Source organism: Brassica napus, chromosome A7, assembly GCF_020379485.1.
Source record: "Brassica napus cultivar Da-Ae chromosome A7, Da-Ae, whole genome shotgun sequence".
In the NCBI taxonomy this organism is placed as follows: domain Eukaryota; kingdom Viridiplantae; phylum Streptophyta; class Magnoliopsida; order Brassicales; family Brassicaceae; genus Brassica; species Brassica napus.
The window spans coordinates 26,883,915-26,907,298 of record NC_063440.1 but is presented as its reverse complement, the minus strand read 5'-3'; the positions used below and the strand labels follow the sequence as shown (position 1 = coordinate 26,907,298).

The 23,384-nt window shown below is 35.3% G+C and overlaps 4 protein-coding genes and 1 long non-coding RNA gene across 7 annotated transcripts; all 5 read left to right on the top strand.

Annotated features, from left to right (window-relative positions):
- The first annotated feature begins 2,918 nt into the window (after positions 1–2,918).
- LOC106421523 (histone-lysine N-methyltransferase ASHH1-like) lies at positions 2,919–8,187 on the top strand. Of its 2 annotated transcripts, XM_048736316.1 has the most exons (9): positions 2,919–3,146; positions 3,228–3,292; positions 3,363–3,519; positions 3,728–3,814; positions 3,894–3,978; positions 4,049–4,142; positions 4,217–4,717; positions 7,438–7,549; positions 7,625–8,187. In XM_048736316.1, exons 1-9 carry the CDS (start codon positions 3,126–3,128, stop codon positions 7,901–7,903), a joined length of 1,401 nt encoding a protein of 466 aa, XP_048592273.1. In that variant the 5' UTR covers positions 2,919–3,125; the 3' UTR covers positions 7,904–8,187. The 2 variants fall into 2 exon arrangements, with proteins under 2 accessions (XP_048592273.1, XP_048592272.1); XM_048736315.1 differs by lacking the exons at positions 7,438–7,549; positions 7,625–8,187 and adding an exon at positions 4,905–5,331 and having other exon boundaries at positions 4,217–4,829.
- Positions 8,188–9,333: 1,146 nt separating this feature from the next.
- Positions 9,334–10,020, top strand: LOC106421524. Its single transcript, XR_001284201.3, has 4 exons — positions 9,334–9,505; positions 9,584–9,624; positions 9,695–9,788; positions 9,875–10,020. It is a non-coding gene; the product is annotated as an uncharacterized LOC106421524 (long non-coding RNA).
- A 309-nt stretch (positions 10,021–10,329) lies between these two features.
- LOC106421514 (chaperone protein dnaJ 10) lies at positions 10,330–12,843 on the top strand. Its single transcript, XM_013862349.3, has 6 exons — positions 10,330–10,743; positions 10,935–10,994; positions 11,171–11,253; positions 11,444–11,609; positions 11,700–12,386; positions 12,516–12,843. Exons 1-6 carry the CDS (start codon positions 10,657–10,659, stop codon positions 12,636–12,638), a joined length of 1,206 nt encoding a protein of 401 aa, XP_013717803.2. The 5' UTR covers positions 10,330–10,656; the 3' UTR covers positions 12,639–12,843.
- A 1,353-nt stretch (positions 12,844–14,196) lies between these two features.
- LOC106421677 (UDP-rhamnose/UDP-galactose transporter 1) lies at positions 14,197–16,915 on the top strand. Its single transcript, XM_013862519.3, has 5 exons — positions 14,197–14,527; positions 15,001–15,185; positions 15,904–16,104; positions 16,205–16,366; positions 16,442–16,915. The coding sequence occupies exons 1-5, from the start codon at positions 14,395–14,397 to the stop codon at positions 16,802–16,804; spliced, it is 1,044 nt and encodes a 347-aa protein (XP_013717973.1). The 5' UTR covers positions 14,197–14,394; the 3' UTR covers positions 16,805–16,915.
- A 3,981-nt stretch (positions 16,916–20,896) lies between these two features.
- LOC106421531 (uncharacterized protein At1g76660-like) lies at positions 20,897–23,333 on the top strand. 2 transcript variants are annotated; one of them, XM_013862364.3, is made up of 3 exons: positions 20,918–21,276; positions 21,917–22,823; positions 22,908–23,333. In XM_013862364.3, exons 1-3 carry the CDS (start codon positions 21,235–21,237, stop codon positions 23,078–23,080), a joined length of 1,122 nt encoding a protein of 373 aa, XP_013717818.2. In that variant the 5' UTR covers positions 20,918–21,234; the 3' UTR covers positions 23,081–23,333. The 2 variants fall into 2 exon arrangements, with proteins under 2 accessions (XP_013717817.2, XP_013717818.2); XM_013862363.3 differs by having other exon boundaries at positions 20,897–21,276; positions 21,917–23,333.
- Positions 23,334–23,384: the final 51 nt, after the last annotated feature.

Sequence of the window (23,384 nt, the reverse complement as noted above, 5' to 3'; positions counted from 1 at the left end):
CATTATTACGAAAACGAAAGACTGAAGATCTCAATTATCTTTTTGATAAGTGAAATTGTCATAATAATCACCAAGACTGCCAACAGCCCCATGATGAGGGCTAGCCCACAAATCTTGACATACTTATCCATGTTCACTTGTTCTTTCTTGTTACAATCTCTTTTGGTTTGTTTGGTGGTGTCTTGTGGGTTTGTGATTTCTTTTTAAAAGATGGTGGATGTATAAATAAGTAAATCTGGACATGTCTACTCTCGTACTATTTGATCAGATCATCGCATGTGTTTAGCATATATCTGATATTAAATAGATTGTGACTTGCGTTCCTATAAATCTTATAATCATAGTAAATAGATCTTTTACTTAAGGGTAAGTCTCTTTTAAATTTTATTTCCAAAATAACAATCTAAAGTCAAAGTTACCAAAATAAATTTACTAAAAAAGGTCAAATGATAATTATATCTTGATTTGTAATTTTAAATTATTTATTTATGTAATATATATAAAATATAAATATTAAAAATTTGAAAGTAATAAATAAATAATTCAGTTTCTTTGAAAGATAAATTCGTAATAGTTTTTTTTATGATACATTTTTTTAGAAAAAGGAAGACCTATGTGAATATATATATATATATATATATATAACCAGGGCAGATTCACGCAGGATTTTATACTTTATCATGTATACATGGGCAGATCGGCGCAGGATTTTATACTTTATCAAATATATACATGTTAAAGTTTGTTTGTAAGTTTATTAGGTTGCATTCTTGTTTGGTTGGGTCAATATTTCACATCATTCTTTTGGTATTGGTGTAATTGTAATTTGTTGTTGGAGATTGTTTGTAAGTCATCCATAATTCTTTACTTTTACGTAGGATGGTGGTGTGAGATTATTTTTTTTTTGTCTAAACCTGACAACTATTAACCTTTGGTTCCTAAGTTATAATCCATCATGAGAATATTTTAGCGCTCCTTAAGCAAAAAGTTCTAAAAATGATAACTAGCAAAACAAATGCAGAACAATTATTTTACTGGTCTAAACCCGACAACTATTAACCTTTAGTTCCCAAGTTCTAATCCAGCATGAGAATTTTTTTAACGCTGAATTGTATTATTAAGCCTTAAACAAAAAGTTCTAAAAATGAAAATTAGCAAAACAAATGTAAAAAAAAATACATCAATAAACTAACACACATCTATTTTTCATATGGATGACTAAATATTTTACATATAAAAACTCCATATTTGCTTCTGAATACCTAAATCTCAAGAAAAACAATCTTCGTACTAATCCAAAAACACCACTCTTCAAACTGAATTGAGAACGATTGTCACTCTTATTTTAAAATACATCAGTAGAAGCCATCGAGACAAAACAACTCTTTATATTGCTCTACTCTTAATAACAAATCAAAGAGATTCCCGTTTCATGGAATTTCATGATGTCTTTCGGAGTAACGATAATTTGCAGTAAGAACTCCAATTTCATGGTCTGTTTTTGTTACTGGCCATTGTACTGGTCTTCTCAGAATGACAATAAAATCTATAGCGAAACTAGAAAATCTTTTTCACCAACGAGAGGCTGCGCTATTTTTACAATTTATTGTTTTAATGTCGCCAAAAAGAGCCTGTCCACATATATTTTGTCTTCGTTTGGGTATAAGTTAGATTTATCCTTATTGACATGCTTTTAGCTTTAATTTGTCTTCGAGATTACAATTTTATATTATTCATAAACACAACTAGTTTCTATACAACTAACATGTTAGGGTTTCTGTCGGTTGTGTTTTTAGTTAATGTTATAAACGATTAAAACAAAAGAAGTGAATATGCATAATTTTGATTAGTGAATTATATAATGGATAAAGCAAAGATGTGTATAATATAAAGAACTAATAAGCATACATAATTCCTGTCTGCACAAAATAACATTTGTCTTTCAAGAACTAGTATTGAGTACTACTCTTAACATAGATAATGATGAAAGAAGAATATAAGTTGAATGAGCTTAATTTATTAAGATTCTCGTCCGATTAGCTTTTTGACGAGAAACCATACTCCAATAATCACCAAGAGACCGGCGACGCCTATCCCAAAAAAGATTCCAAAAAGCTTCAGGTAATGATCCATATCCACTTACTTATTCTTTCTTGTTACAAATTCTTTTAGTTTGTTTGGTTGTATCTGGTGGGTTTGCAATTTTGTTTGAAAAATGTTGGATGTATAAATAAGTAAATTTTGACATGTCTAATATTTGATAAGGTCATCACATGTGTTTAGCATATATCTGATATTAAATAGATATTGACTTGTGTTTGTATAAATCTCATAATTATAGAAATATATTTTTTACTTAAGGTAAATCTCTTTAAAGTGTTTAATAGTTTTTTCCTTCCCAAAATCAATTCAAAGTCAAAGTGACCAAAGTCAACTTACTAAAATGGTCAAATGGCATTATATTCTCATTTTTAATTATAATTATTTATTTATAAAATATATAATATAAATAAATATTAAAATTTTGAAAAGAATAAAATAAAGAATTTCAATTTAAAAAAAAAATCAGTTCGTATTATGATACGACTTTTCTTTAAAAAAAAAAAATTCTGAATATGTATGATATCTTTAAATTTAAATTGTAACAATGATTTCTGAATATTTTTGATATTTTCATGAATTTAAGATTTGTCTATGTAATATTTTTAGTCCTTTGTAATATTTTAATTAATCAGACATTAAAAAATAAAAGACATTTTTTGAGATTTGCACAAACACTAAAGTATATCAATCTATTTAAATTAAAAATAATTTATTTTATAAGTGAAAAAAGATATGTGAGTCGTATAATTTCCCCATTTTTGATTATTATAAAAGTATTAAAAATGGAAATGAAGTTTTTCTTCAACAATACCTCTTACTTTCACGCCGTGTGAAGTAAAAAAAAAAACGGAACAAAAAGTTTAACGCCGTCCTCTTCCTCGGTCGCTCGCCGTCTTCTCGATTCTACACGCAAGCTTCTTCCTTTTGCCAGAGATCGATAAACCCTAATTAGTCAGTGGCACGATTCGCACACTCTCTCTCTCCTTAACCGGCGAGAACCGGTTCTTCAATCTGGAAAAATAATGCAATTTTCTTGTGATCCTGTAAGTTCTCAGCTTACCTAATAAACGGTTGAGATTTCGATTTGGGTTTTCTCTAAATTCGAAATGTTTTTATTTTAAAAGGATCAAGAGGGAGACGAGGTGCCACAGTACGAACACATCTATCAAAATGACTTCTCTTATCGAAAGTAAGAACCTTTCTTTTCTAAAGGAGTATTCCCATTTTTAAAGTATACATTTTTTTTACTGACTCTATAGGCACAAGAAGCAGAAGGAAGAAGATATCTCTATCTGTGAATGCAAGTTTGATTTTGGAGACCCTGATAGTGCTTGTGGTGAGAGATGCCTCAATGTGATTACCAATACTGAGTGTACACCTGGTTACTGCCCTTGTGGTGTCTATTGCAAGAATCAGGTAAACACTGTGTTTGAATGTTTGCTTCTAAGGACCGGTCCTGGGCAAAGCCAAATGAAACATTATTGAAATCTTTACTAAACCGCCGTAAGCTTTTGATGATGTAAAGAGATTAGAATCTTTGTCTTAGAGCTTGGTAACGTTCTTAGAAGTTAGTGTGGGCTTATGAATAGTTTACTTAGTAGTTTTAAATGTTGGCTGGTTACAGAAGTTTCAGAAATGTGAATACGCTAAGACGAAGTTGATTAAGTCCGAAGGTCGTGGTTATGGACTGGTGGCTGTTGAAGACATAAAGGTTAAGTCATTTCTCAAAGTGAATATTCAATCAGGTATGAACAAATAAACTGATTGTGTGTTTGGTGTTTGTAATTCAGGAAGGACAGTTCATTATTGAGTACTGTGGAGAAGTAATCTCATGGAAAGAAGCAAAGCGTAGAGCTCAAACTTACGAAACTCATGGTGAGTACTGAGTAAAGAAAACTTTTACAGAGATTTTGAAGGATCTTCACAATGTTATACATGGGTGCAGGTGTAAAGGATGCTTACATAATATCTCTCAATGCGTCTGAGGCTATTGACGCTACTAAGAAAGGAAGCCTTGCTAGGTTTATAAATCATTCATGGTAAGTAAAGGGGTTTAGATAGAAACCTATAGCTAAAGAAGAACTGTTTCTTACTTGTTGTTTTGTTCCTGCAGTAAACCAAACTGCGAGACGAGGAAGTGGAATGTTTTGGGAGAAGTCAGAGTTGGGATCTTTGCCAAAGAGAGCATATCTCCAAGGACTGAGCTGGCTTATGACTACAACTTTGAGTGGTACGGAGGAACCAAAGTCCGTTGTCTCTGTGGTGCAGTGTCTTGCTCTGGCTTCCTTGGAGCCAAGTCTCGTGGCTTTCAGGAGGATACATATGTATGGGAGGACGGTGATGATCGGTACTCAGTTGATAAGATTCCAGTCTATGATTCTGCAGAAGACGAGCTTACATCTGAGCCTACTTCTAAGAATGTTGAGTCCAACACAAATGAGGAGAAAGATATTGTGAAAGAGGAGTCTACTGGTATGATTGTTGAGCAATCAGATTCAGCTCCTATGGAGGTAGATGCTGTCACAGAAACTGTTAAAACCGAAGAAGATATGAAGCTGACGACCTCACAAGATTCATCGCAGAAAACATCAGTTATATCTAAGTCTCTTCCGAGGAAAAGAGGAAGGCCGATTACAAAGAATGTTGTGAAGAAGCACGTTGACATAGCAAACGTGGTTCAGCTACTAGCAACCAAAGAAGCTCAAGATGAAGTTCTCAAATGCGAGGTAAAAGAGTTTTCTTCTGCTTACATCTAAAGTATTGATGTGAAACTGATGAGTTTTGGCAAAAATTGTTGTCAGGAGGTGAAGAAAGAAGCAGGGGTACGTCTCACGTCCTTGTACGATGAGATAAGACCAGCGATTGAAGAGCACGAGAGAGATAGCCAAGACAGTGTAGCGACAAGCGTGGCTGAGAAGTGGATACAAGCAAGCTGTTATAAGCTCAAGGCGGAGTTTGATCTTTACTCTTGTGTGATAAAGAACATCGCTTGCACTCCCATCAAACCACGTGACTCGACGAAGATTAAAGCTGCAGAAGCAGGAAGTGATAATAACCAGACTAAGCTCTCTGAAAGCTGAGAACGAGCTCCAAAGCTGCTCGTTGGCTCGGAAGGTTAATGATTAATACATTATTATTGTACTTTTGTCATTTGATTATTCATATCCAATGAGAAGGTGACGAAAAAACGCGTGGAGAATAATATAAAGTCCTTTTTTTTTTTGCCGATTCAAATTGAATTACAATTTCTTTTATTCTTTCTTGTTACAATTTCTTTTAGTTTGTTTGGTAGTAGTATCTTGTGGGTAGGGGTGGGCGTTCGGGTACCCGTTCGGGTATCCGTTCGGGTTCGGGTCGGGTATTTCGGATTTTCGGGTATTTCGGTATAGAGGTCTAGAACCCGTTCGGGTATTTCTGTACTTCGGGTCGGGTTCGGGTATTTTTAGTTCGGATTCGGTTATTTCGGATCGGGTTCGGATATTTAAATTTTGAAAAAAAAAATTAAAATTTTCATTTCTCAAGTTTATTGTATTTAAAAATATAACTTTTAGTTAACTAATTTTTTTTATTTTTAATAGATTGATGGTTAATAGATTTGGACATAACATTTTAAAACTAAAAAGGCATTAATTTAGTTATTTTTTTTAAATTTTGGATATAACTTTTTGTTAATTTTTGAAATAAAAAACTTGACATGCATTTTAAGTGAGTAGCAAATCATTTTTTCCGTAATTGTATGTATATCATATGAACTTAAATTATGTGAAGTATCAATATAAATATTTTATATAAAATGAGAGATATAAACTAAAAACATAAGGTTAATTATACATATGTTCGGTTATCTTCGGATATCCATTCGGGTTCGGGTATTATCCGTTCGGATTCGGGTATCCAATCTCTCCTTATTCAATACCCGTTCGGGTATTTTGCTACTTCGGTTCGGATTTCGGTTCGGTTTTTTCAGATCGGGTTCGGGTGTCACTTCAGATATCGGGTAAAGTGTCCACCCCTACTTGTGGGTTTGCAATCTTGTTTTTAAATTATGCATAATCACAACTAGTTTCTATACGACTAACATGTTAGGGTTTCTATCGGTTGTTTTTAGTTAATGTTATATACGATTAAAACAAAGAAGTGAATATGCATAATTTTGATTAGTGAATTATATAATGGATAAAGCAAAGATATGTATAATATAAAGAACTAATAAGCATACATAATTCTTGTCTGCACAAAATAATATTTGTCTTTCAAGAACTCGTATTGAGTACTACTTTTCAAATAGATAATGATCAAAGAAGAATATAAGTTGAATGAGCTTAATTTATTAAGATTCCCGACTGATCAGATTTAGCTTTTTGAGGAGAAACCATACTCCAGTAATCACCAAGGCTATTATCACCCAACCGGCAATGCCTATCCCAAAAACTATAAGAAAATAATTCATACCCATTTACTTGTTCTTTCTAGTTACAAATACTTTTAGTTTGCTTGGTTGTAACTTGTGGGTTTGCAATTTTGTTTAAAAAATGTTGGATGTATAAATAAGTAAATTCTAACATGTCTAATATTTGATAAGGTCATCACATGTGTTTAGCATATATCTGATATTAAATAGATTGTGACTTGTGCTAGTATAAATCTCATAATTATAGAAATATATTTTTTACTTAAGGGTAAATCTCTTTAAAGTTTTTAATAGTTTTTTTTCCAAAAAATAAGTTCAAAGTCAAAGTGACCAAAGTAAACTTACTAAAATGGTTAAATGACATTACATTCTCATTTTTAATTATAATTATTTATTTATAAAAGATATAATATAAATAAATAGTAAAATCTCGAAAAGAATAAAATAAATAATTTTAATTTTAAAAAAAAATCAGTTTGTTATGATACAACTTTTCTTAAAAAAGTTTTTATAAACTTTATGAATATGTATGATATCTTTAAATTTAACTTTTAACAATAATTTCTGAATATTTTTTGATATTTTCATGAATTTAAAGTTTGTCTATGTAATATATTTAGTCCTTCGTAATATTATAATTAATCAGACATTAAAAAATAAAAAGCATTTTTTGAGATTTGCACAAACACTAAAGCATATCAATCTATTTAAATTAAAAATGATTTATTTACAAGTGAAAAAGATATGTACGTCGTATCATTTCCCCATTTTTGATTATTATAGAAGTATTAAAAATGGAAATTAAGTTTTTCTTTCATAGAGAGAGCAACGTCGTCTTTTTGGTTACCGGATTCTCTTCCGGTCTTGTCGCAGAAAGTTATTCAAATAGAAAAGTAGAAAGTTATATCTAAGTCTCTTCCGAGGAAAAGAGGAAGGCCGATTACAAAGAATGTGGTGAAGAAGCACGTTGACATAGCAAACGTGGTTCAGCTACTAGCAAGCAAAGAAGCTCAAGATGAAGTTCTCAATTGCGAGGTAAAATAGTTTTTTTTCTGCTCACAGTACATATTGATATGAAACTTGATGAGTTTTGGCAAAAATTGTTGTCAGGAGGTGAAGAAGGAAGCAGGGGTACGTCTCACGTCCTTGTACGATGAGATAAGACCAGCGATTGAAGAGCACGAGAGAGATAGCCAAGACAGTGTAGCGACAAGCGTGGCGGAGAAGTGGATACAAGCAAGCTGTTATAAGCTCAAGGCGGAGTTTGATCTTTACTCTTGTGTGATAAAGAACATCGCTTGCACTCCTATCAAACCACGTGACTCGACGAAGATTAAAGCTGCAGAAGCAGGAAGTGATAATAACCAGACTAAGCTCTCTGAAAGCTGAGAACGAGCTCCAAACCTGCTAGTTGGCTCGGAAGGTTAATGATTAATACATTATTATTGTACTTTTGTCATTTGATTATTCATATCTAATGAGAAAGGTGACGAAAACCGCGTGGAGAATAATATAAAGTCTTTTTTTTTTTGCCGATTCAAATTGAATGACAATTTCTTTTATTCTTTCTTGTTACAATTTCTTTTAGTTTGTTTGGTACTTGGTAGTATCTTGTGGGTTTGCAATCTTGTTTTTAAATTATGCATAATCACAACTGGTTTCTATACGACTAACATTTTAGGGTTTCTATCGGTTGTTTTAAGTTATTGTTATATATGATTAAAACAAAGAAGTGAATATGCATAATTTTGATTAGTAAATTATATAATGGATAAAACAAAGATGTGTATAATATAAAGAACTAATAAGCATATACATAATTCTTGTCTGCACAAAATAACATTTGTCTTTCAAGAACTCGTATTGAGTACTACTCTTAAAATAGATAATGATCAAAGAAGAATATAAGTTGAATGAGCTTAATTTATTAAGATTCTCGCCTGATTAACTTTTTGAGGAGAAACCATATTCCAGTAATCACCAAGGCTATTATCACCCCACCGGCGATGCCTATCAGAAAATAATTCATATCCATTTACTTGTTCTTTCTGGTTACAAATACTTTTAGTTTGCTTGGTTGTATTTCATGGGTTTGCAATTTTGTTTAAAAAATGTTGGATATATAAATAAGTAAATTTTGACATGTCTAATATTTGAAGGTTATCACATGTGTTTAGCATATATCTGATATTAAATAGATTGTGACTTGTGTTAGTATAAATCTCATAATTATAGAAATATATTTTTTACTTAAGGGTAAATCTTTTTAAAGTTTTTAATACTTTTTTTTCCCAAAATTAATTCAAAGTCAAAATGACCAAAGTAAACTTACTAAAATGGTTAAATGACAATATATTCTCATTTTAATTATAATTATTTATTTATAAAAGATATAATATAAATAAATATTAAAATTTTGAAAAGAATAAAATAAATAATTTTTTTTAAAAAAAATCAGTTTGTTATGATACAACTCTTCTTAAAATTTTTTTTATAAAATTTCTGAATATGTATGATATCTTTAAATTTAATTTTTAACAATACTTTCTGAATATTTTTGATATTTTCATGAATTTAAGATTTGTCTATGTAATATTTTTAGTCCTTCGTAATATTATAATCAATCAGACATTAAAAAATAAAAGACATTTTTTGAGATTTGCACAAACACTAAAGCATATCAATCTATTTAAATTAAAAATGATATATTTACAAGTGAAAAAGATATGTACGTCGTATAATTTCTCCATTTTTGATTAGTATAGAAGTATTAGAAACGGAAATTAAGTTTTTCTTTCATCGAGAGAGCAACATCGTCTTTTTGGTTACCGGATTCTCTTCCGGTCTTGTCTTCCGTAAGTCGGGCTTCTGTTTCCGGAAAGAAGTGGCTCTCTTAGCACTGACTTTGCCGGCTGTTGACTCCGGGAAGCGGTGGCTCCCTTAGCTCTGACTTCGCCGGCTTTTGAACTAGTGGCTGTTGAAGACATAAAGGTTAAGTCATTTCTCAAGTGTACATTCAATCAGGTATGAACAAATGAACTGATTGTGTATTTGGTGTTTGCGTTCCAGTAAAGAAGCAAAGCGTAGAGCTCAAACTTACGAAACTCATGGTGAGTACTGATTACAGAGATGTTGAAGGATCTTCATAATGCTGAAACTGTGTGTTACACATGGGTGCAGGTGTAAAGGATGCTTACATAATATCTCTCAATGCCTCTGAGGCTATTGACGCCACTAAGAAAGGAAGCCTTGCTAGGTTTATAAATCATTCATGGTAAGTAAAAAAACAAACAACGGGGTTTAGATAGGAATCTATAGCTACAGAAGAACTGTTTCTTACTTGTTGTTTTGTTCCTGCAGTAAACCAAACTGTGAGACGAGGAAGTGGAATGTTCTTGGAGAAGTCAGAGTTGGGATCTTTGCCAAAGAGAGCATATCTCCAAGGACTGAGCTGGCTTATGACTATAACTTTGAGTGGTACGGTGGAACCAAAGTCCGTTGTCTCTGTGGTGCAGTCTCTTGCTCTGGCTTTCTTGGAGCCAAGTCTCGTGGCTTTCAGGAGGATACATATGTATGGGAGGACGGTGATGATCGGTACTCGGTTGATAAGATTCCGGTCTATGATTCTGCGGAAGACGAGCTTACATCTGAGCCTTGTAAGAATGTTGAGTCCAACACAAATGAAGAGAAAGATATTGTGAAGGAGGAGAATAAGCTCCAAACCTGCTGTGTGGTTCGGAAGGTTATGATTATGATTAGACTTTTGTGAGTTTCGCTGTAAGTGACATTTGTATCATTTTGATTATTCATAAATCCAATGAGAAGCTGACGAAAAACCGCGTGGATAATAATATAAAGTCCTTATTTTTTTTTTTTTTTTTTGCCGATTCAAATTGAAAGCCTTTAAGGAAAAGTAAAAGACTTTCCTCTTTGACTCGTCCATCTAAAGCGAACAAACAGAAAAAGGAAAGTGAAATTTGAAGAAGAGGAAACAAAGAAAGAAAGAAAGAAAGAAAGAAAAGAGGAAAGCTTTGATTTTGAAGTGCTTAATAGGAGAAGAGAAGTTGGTTTCTTGTGTTCTTGTGTCAAAGATTTGATCTTGAGTAAGTTAGTTAGATTCGGTTTGGATTAGATTAGATTAGATGGTGAAGGAAACAGAGTACTATGATGTGCTCGGCGTTAGCCCAACTGCTACAGAGTCTGAGATCAAGAAAGCTTACTACATCAAGGTTTTGAATTTTTTTATCTTTTTGATTTATGGGTTTCTGTTTTGGTGTTTTCTTGGTTCTCATACATCTGAGGAAAGAGACCTTTTTGTCTGTTATTTGAATTTTGGGAAGAGTTGAGGATAAAGTTTGAAGCTTGATGTGTACAAGTATAGTGATTGTTGGCTCCTTTTTGTTTAAATATCTTTACACAGGCACGCCAAGTTCATCCAGATAAGAACCCTAATGATCCTCAAGCTGCTCACAACTTCCAGGCAAGTTAATGTTTCAAAGAGAAACAATTTCAATTGTTAGAATCAGATTCTGCAAAAACTTGCTTGGTCATAACTGATGAGTTTGTGTGTTGTGTTACTTGAAATCATTAGTACCAAAGTTTAGGTTTTGTCTCATTGTTTGACATAAAAGTTTTTTTTTTTTTTTTTTAAATTAGGTGTTGGGAGAAGCCTATCAAGTGCTAAGTGATTCAGCACAACGCCAAGCTTATGATGCATTTGGGAAGTCTGGGATCTCAACGTTAGTCTCTTTTTCTTCTTGTGGAGTCTAGTGAAATAGATCTTCTTGTGTGCTAAAACCAATGTTTTAAAAATCGCTAGGCGGTGGTTAGGCGCTAGAGAATTATTGTTTAGGCGGGTGCCTAGACCGATATTTAAAACACTGGCTAAAACTATTTGGTTCTTACTGTATTTGTGTTCATCCTTTTCAGTGATGCAATTATAGATCCTGCGGAAATATTCGCAATGCTTTTCGGCAGCGAGCTTTTCGAAAGGTACATTGGACAGCTAGCTATGGCGTCAATGGCTTCACTCGATATCTTCACTGAAGGGGAAAATGACATGTTTGATACCAAAAAGATTCAAGAGAAAATGAGGGTGAGTTTTTTTTTTGCTCAAACTAAACTCTCAGGTCTCTTCCTTGTGTACACAATATTAATGTTGGATTGTGTGTTTTGCTGCTTTCAGACAGTTCAGAAAGAAAGAGAAGACAAGCTTGCTCAGATTCTCAAAGACCGCCTTAACGACTATGTAGTGAACAGAGACGAGTTTGTTGCTAACGCTGAAGGTGAAATGGTTAGGCTCTCCAAGGCAGCGTATGGTGTGGAGATGTTGAATACAATTGGATATATATATGTAAGACAAGCATCAAAGGAGCTTGGGAAGAAAGCTCTCCTTCTCGGAGTACCGTTCGTCGCTGAATGGGTTAGGAACAAAGGTCACTACATCAAATCACAGCTCACTGCTGCAACAGGCGCATTCGCGTTGTTCCAGCTGCAGGAGGAGATGAAGAAGCAGCTAAACGGTGAAGTGAATTACACGGATGAGGAGCTTGAGGAATACCTTCAGTCCCATAAAAGAGTGATGGTTGATTCTCTGTGGAAGCTCAACGTTGCTGATATCGAAGCTACTCTTTCCCGCGTTTGTCAGCTGGTTCTTCAAGATCCTGATGCCAAGAGGGAGGAGCTTCGTGCAAGAGCAAGAGGGCTAAAAACTCTGGGGAAGATCTTCCAGAGAGCGAAGACAGCTAGTGAGAGTGAACCTATAGCAAGAACTGAACCTGAAAAGCTAAACGAGGACGAAAGGGACTATGATGATGATGCATCTACATCTCCAAAGTCCAATGAAGCGTCTCACTCTACCTATGGTACTCAGGTATCTTCCTCACATAAACCTTTTTAAGTTCATCTCTCCATCTTCAACAATGGTCTCTTAAAAAAAATTCATTCAACTCTTCTTGAATGCATTTTTATAAACTGTTTACTACGTTTTGGCAACCGTTAGGAACAGAAGAGTCCCTACGTGGAGGAACCGAAGCTAGGAGATGAACAATTCAAACATTACTTCCCAAGACCCGCACCACCACCTGGCGTGGAGAAACACACTTCATCAACTGGCTATGACTGATTCACGTGAGAATCAGTAAGTGTCTCTTAGTATATATATATATTTACATACTCGTCTTAGTATAATATTATATTTGCAGTTGTGTGCTGCTGTGTAAAAGCTATTCTTTTTTTCCTTTTGTTTTCAATGATTTAATGTGATTTGCCTCTGTTATATTATAAGAGTGATGTTGGAAGTATATATGATAAAAGCTCTTTTGTGATAATGTGTTGTTATAATTGCGACAATGTGTTATTAGTACGTGATTCAAGAAACTGTTGATCCGGGTTTGCTAGATCAGTCCTTCATGAACTGGTCGATCAGATGACCATTACTCATTAGGCACCATGACTCGAGACTCCATCGAAGCCTGCATGCAACAACAAACGTTTTTCAAGAACTCATATGTTAATGTGTCTTGAATGAATATAGCTTCTTGACTGGGTCATCAATGCTTACCACAGCTTCCATAGGCGTTCCTTGCTGCGAGCCTAGAATCGTTGACTTTGACCACCGACAACAACATGGTGTCGATCATTTTTTACATTCTTTGTTTCTTTTACTCTTTCGACTTTGACCACCGACAACAACAAAATGTAGAGTTTCTGGAACATAGAACAATGACACCGTAAGAATGAATTCGTTTTTTCTTTTCCTTGCATGTTCTCTATAGAAGATTAACAAAACACAGTAAATATCACATAAATAGTCCAGGAAACTGTGTAGCACCACCTTGTTCAATGGTTTATGAACAGCTCCAACAATATTAAACTCCGAGACTTGTTGGCCTAAAATGTTTTTCTGGATGTTTCAAAGTAACTTGAGAGAAAGCTTGTGTATTGTGTAAGTTTGTAACATAGAGAGTAAAAAAAACCTGTTCCAGGTTGTACTAGATGTGTGCCATTCTGTGTACAGTTATGCTCTTTATTCTCTGGTTTTGAATAATATGATCAGTGTTCCAAAACCACATGAAAATGACTACACTTTTTGTAATAACGTGTTGATGTTGGAGATCATGTGTTCTCGTTTCTATTTGCGGTTTTGTCCACTTGTTAAAGGACTAGTAACAACTCAAAATACGAAATTGATTATTCGTTTTTGGAATTATTTATTTATTTATGAATGATACTTCAAGCAAGTAGATACATTTGGCTTTTAGTGTGAATGTGCCACCGTGAACAATGGTGGCAATTGAATGCGAAAACTACTTTTAATTTAGATCTGTAAATCATATGAGGCTTTGATAATGTAATAGCCGTTGATTGCTCTAAAATAATTTATATTAGTTGCCCATCACGGCACTTTACAATTAAATTAAATTATTCTGTTTTTAGTAATTTAAATCACTCGTTAAACGTCTGTTTTGATCAGTTCCCGTGTGGCTTAATTAAAGTTCTAACGAGTAACGCGTTGATTAAACAAATTCGGAAATTTATTACGTTCTATAAATAACATTGAAAGCGAAAAGACTAAACTAACCTTACATGGAAGTCTTCTGACAAAAAAACTAGTGGACCAGAAAAGAATAAGAAGAAGGTCAAATAAGGTAAACGACATGAATAAAACTATAATTAAATAAATGATTTTCCTTATTTATATATAAATTTCGAAATCTCAAAGCGCAAGGAGAGCATCAATGGTGAAAAGCTTGTGATTAGCCAACGACGACGAGGAACGAGTGTAGCAAACTCTACAATAAGTAGAGCAAAGCTACAAATCTCATTACTCTGCAAGCGAATCGAGATTCTGATCTTCCAAATCGAGATCTGATTCCAAAATGGAGAGCGAGAAGAAGCAGTCGTCGTCAGTCTCCGACGTCGGAGCATGGGGGATGAACATCGTCAGCTCCGTGGGGATCATCATGGCTAATAAACAGCTCATGTCTTCCTCTGGCTTCGGATTCAGCTTCGGTACGTTGTATGAATCTCTCCCTTTCTATTAGCCGGTTTAGTCTACGGTTCAATTGGTCATTTAGAAGTAAGTATATACTACTCCCTCTATTTCAAAATACATGAAATTTTAAGATTGTGCATAACTATTAAGAAATTTATTTTTTATCTTAAAAATATCATTAAAATATAAATTAAAAGTTATTCAACCAATTACAAAACAGACTACAAAATATCATTGGTTACACAGTTTTTGATAAAGTGAAAAAGTGCATTGATATATGAAAACATCATCTATTTTGAAACATCAAAAACTCCTTAAAACATCATTTATTTTGAAACGGAGGGAGTATATACTATGCTAAACCGAACTAAACCACCATAATTATATGTACAATTGAACCGTAGAATAAACCGGCTAAACCATCATAATCTCAAAAGCTTCATGGACATGAAGAAGATTAACGACGATCTATATTCGTGTCTTGTTTCAGCGACAACACTAACGGGATTCCACTTCGCGCTCACGGCGCTCGTTGGCATGGTGTCGAACGCGACGGGGCTCTCTGCGTCGAAGCACATTCCTCTTTGGGAGCTTCTTTGGTTCTCTATTGTAGCTAACGTCTCCATCGCTGCTATGAACTTCAGCCTCATGCTCAACTCTGTTGGCTTCTACCAGGTAAATTAAATAAACTAATAACCTCGTGCACAATAATAAGCCGTCCCGTGCACCTCAGACTGGCTTTCAGGTCACCGACCCTAATATCTCAAAGCTTTTTCCAGGTGCGTTTGGCGTTCCTCGAACCCAAGTCTTCATCCTTTAACAATACTCTCACAAAACGAGTTGTCACCAATTGATATGCATGTCAATTAGTGACAACTCGTCTTGTAAGAGTGAAGTTTTTGGTTCGATAAACGCCAAACGTACCAATAACCTGGAGAGTCAATAAGGACTCACAGGTGAATGGTTAGGGTCGAACATCTTAAGACCCACGGAACGGGTTGTTACAATTTTAGTTACGAGATATCTCAAAATGAGCCATTCTGTCAAAGGTTCCCAGTTCGAGCGACCGCTGACAAAAACTAATATTACATCAACCGGAAAGGATTGTAGCCATTGTGTCATGTCAGGAGTTCCGAGTCCTGAGACAAAACTAATATTATATACTGCGGGAAATTACGAGTTTCGGTCCTGAACCTCTTAGTATTCAAAGAGTATACCAAAAAAAAAATTATTCTGAATTGAAAGAAAGCCAATCGGCTGGATCTTTGATCATTTTCAAACAAATCCGCACACTAAGTTTTTTTTTTTTGTTTTGTTTATGTATTGGTTTTGAAACGAGTGTTTGTTCTTGATTCATCCGTTGTTTTGGTTATAATTTTTTTTGTGTGCGTAGATATCGAAGCTGAGTATGATTCCGGTTGTATGCGTGATGGAATGGATACTACATAGCAAGCATTACTCTAGAGAAGTGAAGGCGTCTGTTATGGTTGTGGTTGTTGGTGTTGGCATCTGTACTGTCACTGATGTCAAGGTTAATGCCAAAGGTTTCATTTGCGCTTGTACTGCCGTCTTCTCCACTTCCCTGCAGCAGATTGTAAGTACCAAAAGCTATGTTTGGTACCGACAACTATTCTCTGTGTGTGTCTGTCAATTGTTTGTCTTATAAATTTGCCTTTTTTGTTTATGTAAACAAGTCCATAGGCTCTCTGCAGAAGAAATACTCGGTAGGGTCTTTTGAGTTGCTGAGCAAAACAGCTCCTATCCAAGCACTTTCACTCCTCATCTTTGGCCCCTTTGTTGACTATTTCTTGAGCGGCAAGTTCATCACTACTTACCAGATGACTTATGGTGCCATTGTAAGTCAATTCTCTCTTACCTTTTAAGGGTTTGGATGTCACAAATCATTTACTCTTATCTCTATCTCTTTGCAGTTCTGTATTCTTCTTTCCTGCGCTTTAGCCGTTTTCTGTAACATAAGCCAATACCTCTGCATAGGAAGATTCTCTGCAACGTCATTTCAAGTTCTAGGCCACATGAAAACAGTCTGCGTCCTTACGCTTGGATGGCTTCTCTTTGATTCGGAGATGACGTTCAAGAACATCTCCGGTATGGTCGTAGCTGTTGTCGGGATGGTGATCTATAGCTGGGCGGTTGATCTAGAGAAACAGAGAAACGCAAAGTCGACTCCTCATGGGAAAAACAGTATGACAGAAGATGAGATTAAGCTACTCAAGGAAGGAATAGAGCATATCGATTTGAAAGATGTTGAGCTCGGTGAGACCACTAAAGTATAGATAGATAGATACAATGTGTGTGTGTGTGCTTTTTATCAAGTTTCAAATTACACGTCGAATACTTATTTTTTTGAAGACTATACAAGTACAAAAGTGTCTCCTTTACTACTACTAGTTTTCTTCTTTTCGACCTTTTAAGAACATATTGGGCCATTGTGAAGCCCATTATTCTTATTTGGTTAACAAGGCCCATCCCCCATAGTAAGTAACACAGAAATGTCAGCTGAACCAGCTGAGCCATCAAAGCTTTAACCACGACCAGTTTCCAAATGTTTCATTTTCGTAGAAATGACATGTAACTCAGGACATGTGATGTGTGTATTATAATACAAGAAAGTACATGTGATGTGGTCTATGAGTAATTACTAAACGAAAAGATAAGTTCTTATATTAAATGGAACTGGAAATGACTTGTGTTAACTAGTTGATCCATGGAAAGTTTAAGAAAGAGAACAAATTTTACTGGATTTGTTAGTGAAAAAAGTTTTACTGGGTTTAAGTAGAAGAATCAGGAGAAAAATAATGAGAAGGAAAGGTCCCATTAATATGAATGAATCCAGACCTCGAAAAAGATCCAAATCCTACAACAACTAGGTACCACCATACTATTACTAGGCCCTCTTTTCTGCTTTATTGGAAACCTCAAAACCTAGAGACAATTCATAAAGATGAAAACAAATATTTTAGGGAAAAGAATCACCTTTTTATTTTATTTTAATTATTTAATCCCTTAAATAATGTTATAGGACTTGCAGGGTATATTTATTTAGATGATGAAGTATGTCTGAAGTAAAGCCAATTTAAATACATCACTAATATATATACAGTCTTCTTATTTCTCATAATCCAAATTCAAAATGTATTTATTTGACCAATTATTTTTCATAACCTTATATGCTGCTTTCTTTGACCAATTTTTTGTTTTTTTTTTCAAAAACTAAAAAATTTCAACTATCAAAGCCAAAATAATCACAACAGGCTTTGTTTCAAAGTGTGTGCATTTAATAACTTCAATAGAGCCGCTTGACTCAGCAGTTACACTGATTTTGGACGTGTTTTAACCATTATTAGTAAACATCCTTCACGTGCTCAGGGAATCAACCATTTTAAGTGCTTAGATATCTAATTTAAGTATAATCTTTATATATAAAAGAGACTTTCAATCTCTCCTGGTGATGCCAACAAGGACGACACGTCATCAATTCGTTCAAGGAGAGCGCGACACCTGTCCTCATTAAACAAAACGCAGCGCTCCATCCTAATTCTCGCCTTTGTTCATGCGAGTCTGATTTCGGCGAGAATGACGATCGATAGTTCTCGCTGTCTGTAACGGAACTCGACTTTAATGGCATTAATACAGACGCAGTACGAGCCCTTCGATGCGTCGTTTCCGTCGGCGAGTCTCTGCTATAAATTTGCTCTAAGACTGCGATGTTTGGCCTCACCCTAACGCATTCAGAGAAGCTCAACTCTGTCAGCGACAATCTGTACCAATAGATCGGAGAAGTTGCGAATCCATATAAGAAGGTAATCTTTGTAATTGGCCAAACCTTGGCTCCTTTTGTTGAAGACAACTGCATCCCCTGTTTCGGGTTTGGCCGCTGTGAGTTTGTTTCCCTATAAAAATCTTATCTTCGATCTATACTACTCACTATGTTTTCTTCCATCATTATTCAGCAACGAACCATGACGAGAAAGTCTTCAGCTTCCACTGTGACATGTAAAGTTTAAAGCTTTTTAAAAGAAAGAAAAAACAGATTTTGGATACTTAATGTGAAGGTCACGTTCTGAATGTGAAGGTGACAAGAGGTTTGGCTATGACCTAGGAAGAATTCAGTCAACAAGAGAAATCAACTATGGAAGCCATTGTTGACGAGAGGTAAAAGAACGTGCAATATTTTCTTCTTAAATTCAGCAACTTTGTTTTTCCACAAGCTAATTTTCTGGAGTTCCTTTAACATTGCAGCTCATATGCTTTGTCGATTTGTTATAGTCAGTGTTGAAGACGTCCCATGGGCAGACATGAGGAAGTTCGATGACATGATCCCTAAGCGTGAATTCAATAACTTTCTTCTCCGATTTGAAGTCCGCCAAGAATTTTTTTTCCGATTTGAAGTCAGGTAACACCAGTTTTGGCTCCCAATACTGCAAAATTTTGTTCCTTTTCTAGAGTAACAGTCTTTTGATTCCCTTGGATTGCAGGCTAAACTTGCTTTAGAGGCTCTTGAATTTCCTGTGGGGGTATCTAATTTTTTTTACTTTTCTTTATCCCAGTTGCTCTTTCTCGATACTATTATCAATTAAATTATTATCTTTCTGTTTGTCTGGATCAGATGTGTCATTCTTGAGGAGGGTAACATCGTTGCTTCAGGGCTTAACCGAACTAATGAGACAGGCAATGTAATCTTTTATAAACTTTTACCTATTTCTCTGTATGAGTAACTCTGAAACATAAAACAATGCGATGACATAGAGTGTTTATTGATTGTCATGTTGGTTGCTTCGTCTATGCTACTTACTAAGTCGTTTGTTATAATTTTGTTCAGAGAGGCCACAAGACATGCAGAGATGAAGCAATCGATGAACTTATTGGACAATGGCAAAAAGATAGACTTTCACCTTCACAAGTCGCTGAGAAATTCTCGAAATGCGTTCTTTACGTAACATGTGAACCTTGCATAATGTGTGCATCGACCCTATCCTTCCTCGGTATGATTCCTTAACATGAACTTGAAATGTTTTTTCTGTTTGTTTGTTTGTTCCTGATATGATATTTTCTTTAATCGAAGGTATAAAGGAAGTATATTATGCATGCGGAAATGATAAATTTGGGGGTTGTGGTTCCATATTTTTGCTTCACTTAGAGAGTTCTTAGACATAAGATATCCTTTGTAGACCCTAAATATCACACTACAAACTTATTAGAAAAAAATCGGCCTTATTAATTGAAGTCTGTGATCTCTGTTTTTTTTATAGTGAAGAAGCTCAAAGAGGAAAAGTGCAGAGGAATAATGGCAGACGCAGCTGTATCTCTTTTCAACTCTGTTCTTTGATGAAACATCTTAAACACAGTTTTTTTTTTTTTTTGTAGTTTTAGCCCCAAAGCCACACCGCCCTGTAGTTCAAAGAGAGAGGACTTAGCCTCTTAGACGCGGACATGGTTTGAAAATTGGAGTTTCTGATTAAAATATGAAGAAGTTGAGGTGGAGGTTGTCAAATGATGATTCTATGTTTGTTTTTGCTACATTTGGCACATGAAACGTTATCAATTACATCCAAAACAATTGTATATCCGCCTAAGTTGGAGCTCTCAATCTCAAGCTACTAAGTTGGTTTTCTAACTTAAGGAATTAGTTGTATGTGACTGTAAAGTTTTATTTTTGTACGGGTAGATGATAGACATGACCATCACTAGAAGAATAAAAGATTAACTCAGTTTTTATTTTTTTCTTGGATCAAATCTCTGTTTCTATCTCTTTCCTTTAACCCTGACAAGCAACACTCTTAACATACTTATTTTTTCTACCCATATGGGTTGGTTTTATGGTTAATTTGTCAAGTAAACATACAAGTGTTTAAAAGGCATGTATAGTTGATATTTATAACGAAAAGAAAGATGGCAAGTTAAATAAAGGTGTGTAGAGAAGCTGAACTATGCGCTGCTGCTGAGTGAAATGCAACTTGGACAGGAAACAAAGGTGGGAGAATACATATTGAAGCCAAAGACAATTGAAAGAGAGAAGACTTTCGTTATTCTGGACATCCCGCAATGTTTTTTTAAAAAATGCTTCATAATGTAAATTTATATAAAATAACTTTTTTTTTCTAACTTCCCGCCCGTAGGGCGGGCCGACCCTAGTTAACCATATAATGACCGACTTAACTACATTTGACAAAACCTTAATAACTTCTCCCAAAAATGAGTAGAAGAAGGAATTAACTTTTTGAGGAAAGGAGTGTGTGAACCGAAGAGATTTAACATTAATTAACATAGATTTTTCTTTTTTCTTTCCCTTTTACTCCTTTTCTCTTTTTTTTTTTATCTTTTTTTATCTTTTTAATCTTTACTCCTTTTTCTTTTTGTGTGTCTGTGTTTTTTTGTTTTCTGGTGAGGTCACATTCTGATTAAAAATAAGAAAAATGCTTTTCCTTTGGTAATAAGGATCATCATCTCTTTTCATGCCGTTTGCAGCAGTGCAGATTTGTCTTAAAAAAGTTTCCCTTAAAATCTCTCCCACTCCAGTGAAAAACTTATCTACTTTGTCTTCACCAAACCTTTTAATCTTTTTCTTTAGCTTTTTTTTTACTGTCTGGATCCTATCAATAAGCTGGAAGAAACTCTGATACCTCAGATGATTACATCTTTGCCCTGAAACCCTCTACTCATATACAAAAAAAGGAGTGATTTTTGACTAACAGACACATACCTAATGGGCTCAGAGCAGCATAGGTTTCTTCAGCAGCAGGAACAGGTTCCTCTCTTAAATTCCTTTACTTTAAATTCCAGTTCTTGGAGGGTTTTACTTAAGCTCAGTCTCTCAAATCTAAGCTCTTCAGATTCGGAACCTGTCTTCTCTTGCTTATTAGATCTGACTATTCAAACTCTGTTCACACACTAATCTAGTTAACAGAGCAAAATGTTCATCAGGGCTTATGTTAAAGTCTCCACCTTTGATCCCTCTGTTCTTGTCTTTTCACTAATAGTGTTAATCATTGAGAATTGAACATAAAGTTTACATCTTTACTTGCAAAACTAATAAAAATCAAACCTTTATACGGTTCTTGATCTTAAGCTTGTAATAAAATTTAAACCTTTTTAGGTTTTGTAAGCTCATTTTTAGTTAATGGAGCAAAATGTTCATCAGGGTCTATGTTAAAGTCTCCACCTTTGACCCTCTGTTCTTGTCTTTTCACTAAACTAAGTGATCATTGAGAATTGAACACAAAGTTGACACCTTTCCTTGCAAACCAATCACCCAAACTAATATAAATCAAAACCTTTATAGGGTTCTTGATCTTTTAAGCTTCTAAGCTTGTAATAAAAATCAAACATTTATAGGTTTTGTAACCTCATTGGCCTTGGAACTTACACTTAAGTGTGTCTTTGTGCAGAGGAAACGCTGGGGAGGCTGTTTAAGAGTCTTCTCTTGCTTCAAGTCCCAAAAGGGAGGAAAAAGAATTGTACCAGCCTCTCGCATTCCCGAAGGAGGCAATCTCTCAGCCTCACAGCCCAACGGACCTCACCAACCTGGTGGTGTCTTAACCAACCAAGCAAATTTATCTTACTTAGCTCCACCATCCTCTCCCGCTTCCTTCACAAACTCTGCTCTCCCTTCAACAGCTCAGTCCCCAAACAACTCCTACTTGTCCCTCGCCGCAAACTCATCACCCTCCGGTCCTTCCTCCAGCATGTACGCCACAGGACCGTACGCTCACGAGACTCAGCTAGTCTCCCCTCCTCCTGTGTTCTCCACCTTCACCACCGAGCCATCCACAGCTCCTTTCACTCCTCCTCCGGAGCTTGCTCATCTCACCACCCCTTCCTCCCCTGACGTGCCTTACGCTCGTTTCTTGACTTCCAATGGGAAAGGCAATCATTATAATGATCTTCACTCTACGTACTCTCTCTACCCCGGGAGTCCAGCCAGCGCGGTCTCCCGGGCTTCTGGAGTCTCCACGCCTCTCCAGGAGTCTAACTTCTTCTGTCCCGAGACTTTCGCCAAGTTTTACCAGGATCATGATCCTCAGAACGGTGGGAGGCTGAGCGTGTCCAAGGACTCGGATGTGTATCCTAGTGGGAACGTGAACAGGCAGACGAGGCAGGACATGGAGGAGCTGGAAGCTTACAGGGCTTCCTTTGGGTTTAGTGCTGATGAGGTTGTTACGACTAGTCACTATGTAGAGATCAATGATGTGATGGATGAGTCTTTGCTTAAACCGGCTGCTTACTCGCCAAGCGAGGGTCAAAAGCTGCTTAGAAGAGAAGCGAGTTTGCTAACGAGTACCAAATCAGAAACTGGTGAGTATTGTGTATTAATCTCAATATGTTATTATGAGCTGGCTGCATTGTGTGTTGAGTGTTTTATTTTGTGTTGGCTTTTAGATCACAAACCAAGAAATGGTATTCATGCGGATGAAGAGGCTTTGTTATCTAGAGTGGGATCTGTGAAAGGAAGCAGAAGCTATCCAACTGGCTTCTCAAGCTCTGATGCAGAGGTGGAATACAGGAGAGGAAGAAGCTTAAGAGAAGGCAGAGAGAACAGGCACAGGAGATAAGACTGATCAGCTATGTTCCTTCTAAGTTGCAATGCTAACTCTTTGAGATAAGAATCTAGTTTCTTTAAGTATATAATAAAATAATATGAATATATATGTTACAGATGGTTTGTAGTAGAAAATGATGTGTTATATAAGCAAAGCAAGGGTGAGAGAGTAGTGAATGTTTTTTATTTTTAAGTTTGTGATGCCTTTTTTGTAAGAACTATCTTTCATCTAATTGCAGCAATCTGTTTGGGAGGTTTTTAATGCATTTGTTAAGAACTGTGTTGACACTTGACTTGTACACACAAACACGGTTGCT

What these genes read in the sequence shown, in the direction of transcription:
- LOC106421531 (XM_013862363.3), top strand. Translation starts at nt 21,235, where the DNA reads ATGGGCTCAGAGCAGCATAGGTTTCTTCAGCAGCAGGAACAG. An exon ending in TTCTTCAGCAGCAGGAACAG is followed by an intron (nt 21,277 to 21,916) that starts GTTCCTCTCTTA and finishes GTCTTTGTGCAG; the next exon opens with AGGAAACGCTGGGGAGGCTG.
- LOC106421523 (XM_048736316.1), top strand. Translation starts at nt 3,126, where the DNA reads ATGCAATTTTCTTGTGATCCT. An exon ending in AATGACTTCTCTTATCGAAA is followed by an intron (nt 3,293 to 3,362) that starts GTAAGAACCTTT and finishes CTGACTCTATAG; the next exon opens with GCACAAGAAGCAGAAGGAAG. An exon ending in TCAAACTTACGAAACTCATG is followed by an intron (nt 3,979 to 4,048) that starts GTGAGTACTGAG and finishes ACATGGGTGCAG; the next exon opens with GTGTAAAGGATGCTTACATA.
- LOC106421514 (XM_013862349.3), top strand. Translation starts at nt 10,657, where the DNA reads ATGGTGAAGGAAACAGAGTACTATGATGTGCTCGGCGTTAGCCCAACT. An exon ending in AAGCTGCTCACAACTTCCAG is followed by an intron (nt 10,995 to 11,170) that starts GCAAGTTAATGT and finishes TTTTTAAATTAG; the next exon opens with GTGTTGGGAGAAGCCTATCA. An exon ending in AGATTCAAGAGAAAATGAGG is followed by an intron (nt 11,610 to 11,699) that starts GTGAGTTTTTTT and finishes TGCTGCTTTCAG; the next exon opens with ACAGTTCAGAAAGAAAGAGA.
- LOC106421677 (XM_013862519.3), top strand. Translation starts at nt 14,395, where the DNA reads ATGGAGAGCGAGAAGAAGCAGTCGTCGTCAGTCTCCGACGTCGGAGCA. An exon ending in ACTCTGTTGGCTTCTACCAG is followed by an intron (nt 15,186 to 15,903) that starts GTAAATTAAATA and finishes TTGTGTGCGTAG; the next exon opens with ATATCGAAGCTGAGTATGAT. An exon ending in CCACTTCCCTGCAGCAGATT is followed by an intron (nt 16,105 to 16,204) that starts GTAAGTACCAAA and finishes TATGTAAACAAG; the next exon opens with TCCATAGGCTCTCTGCAGAA.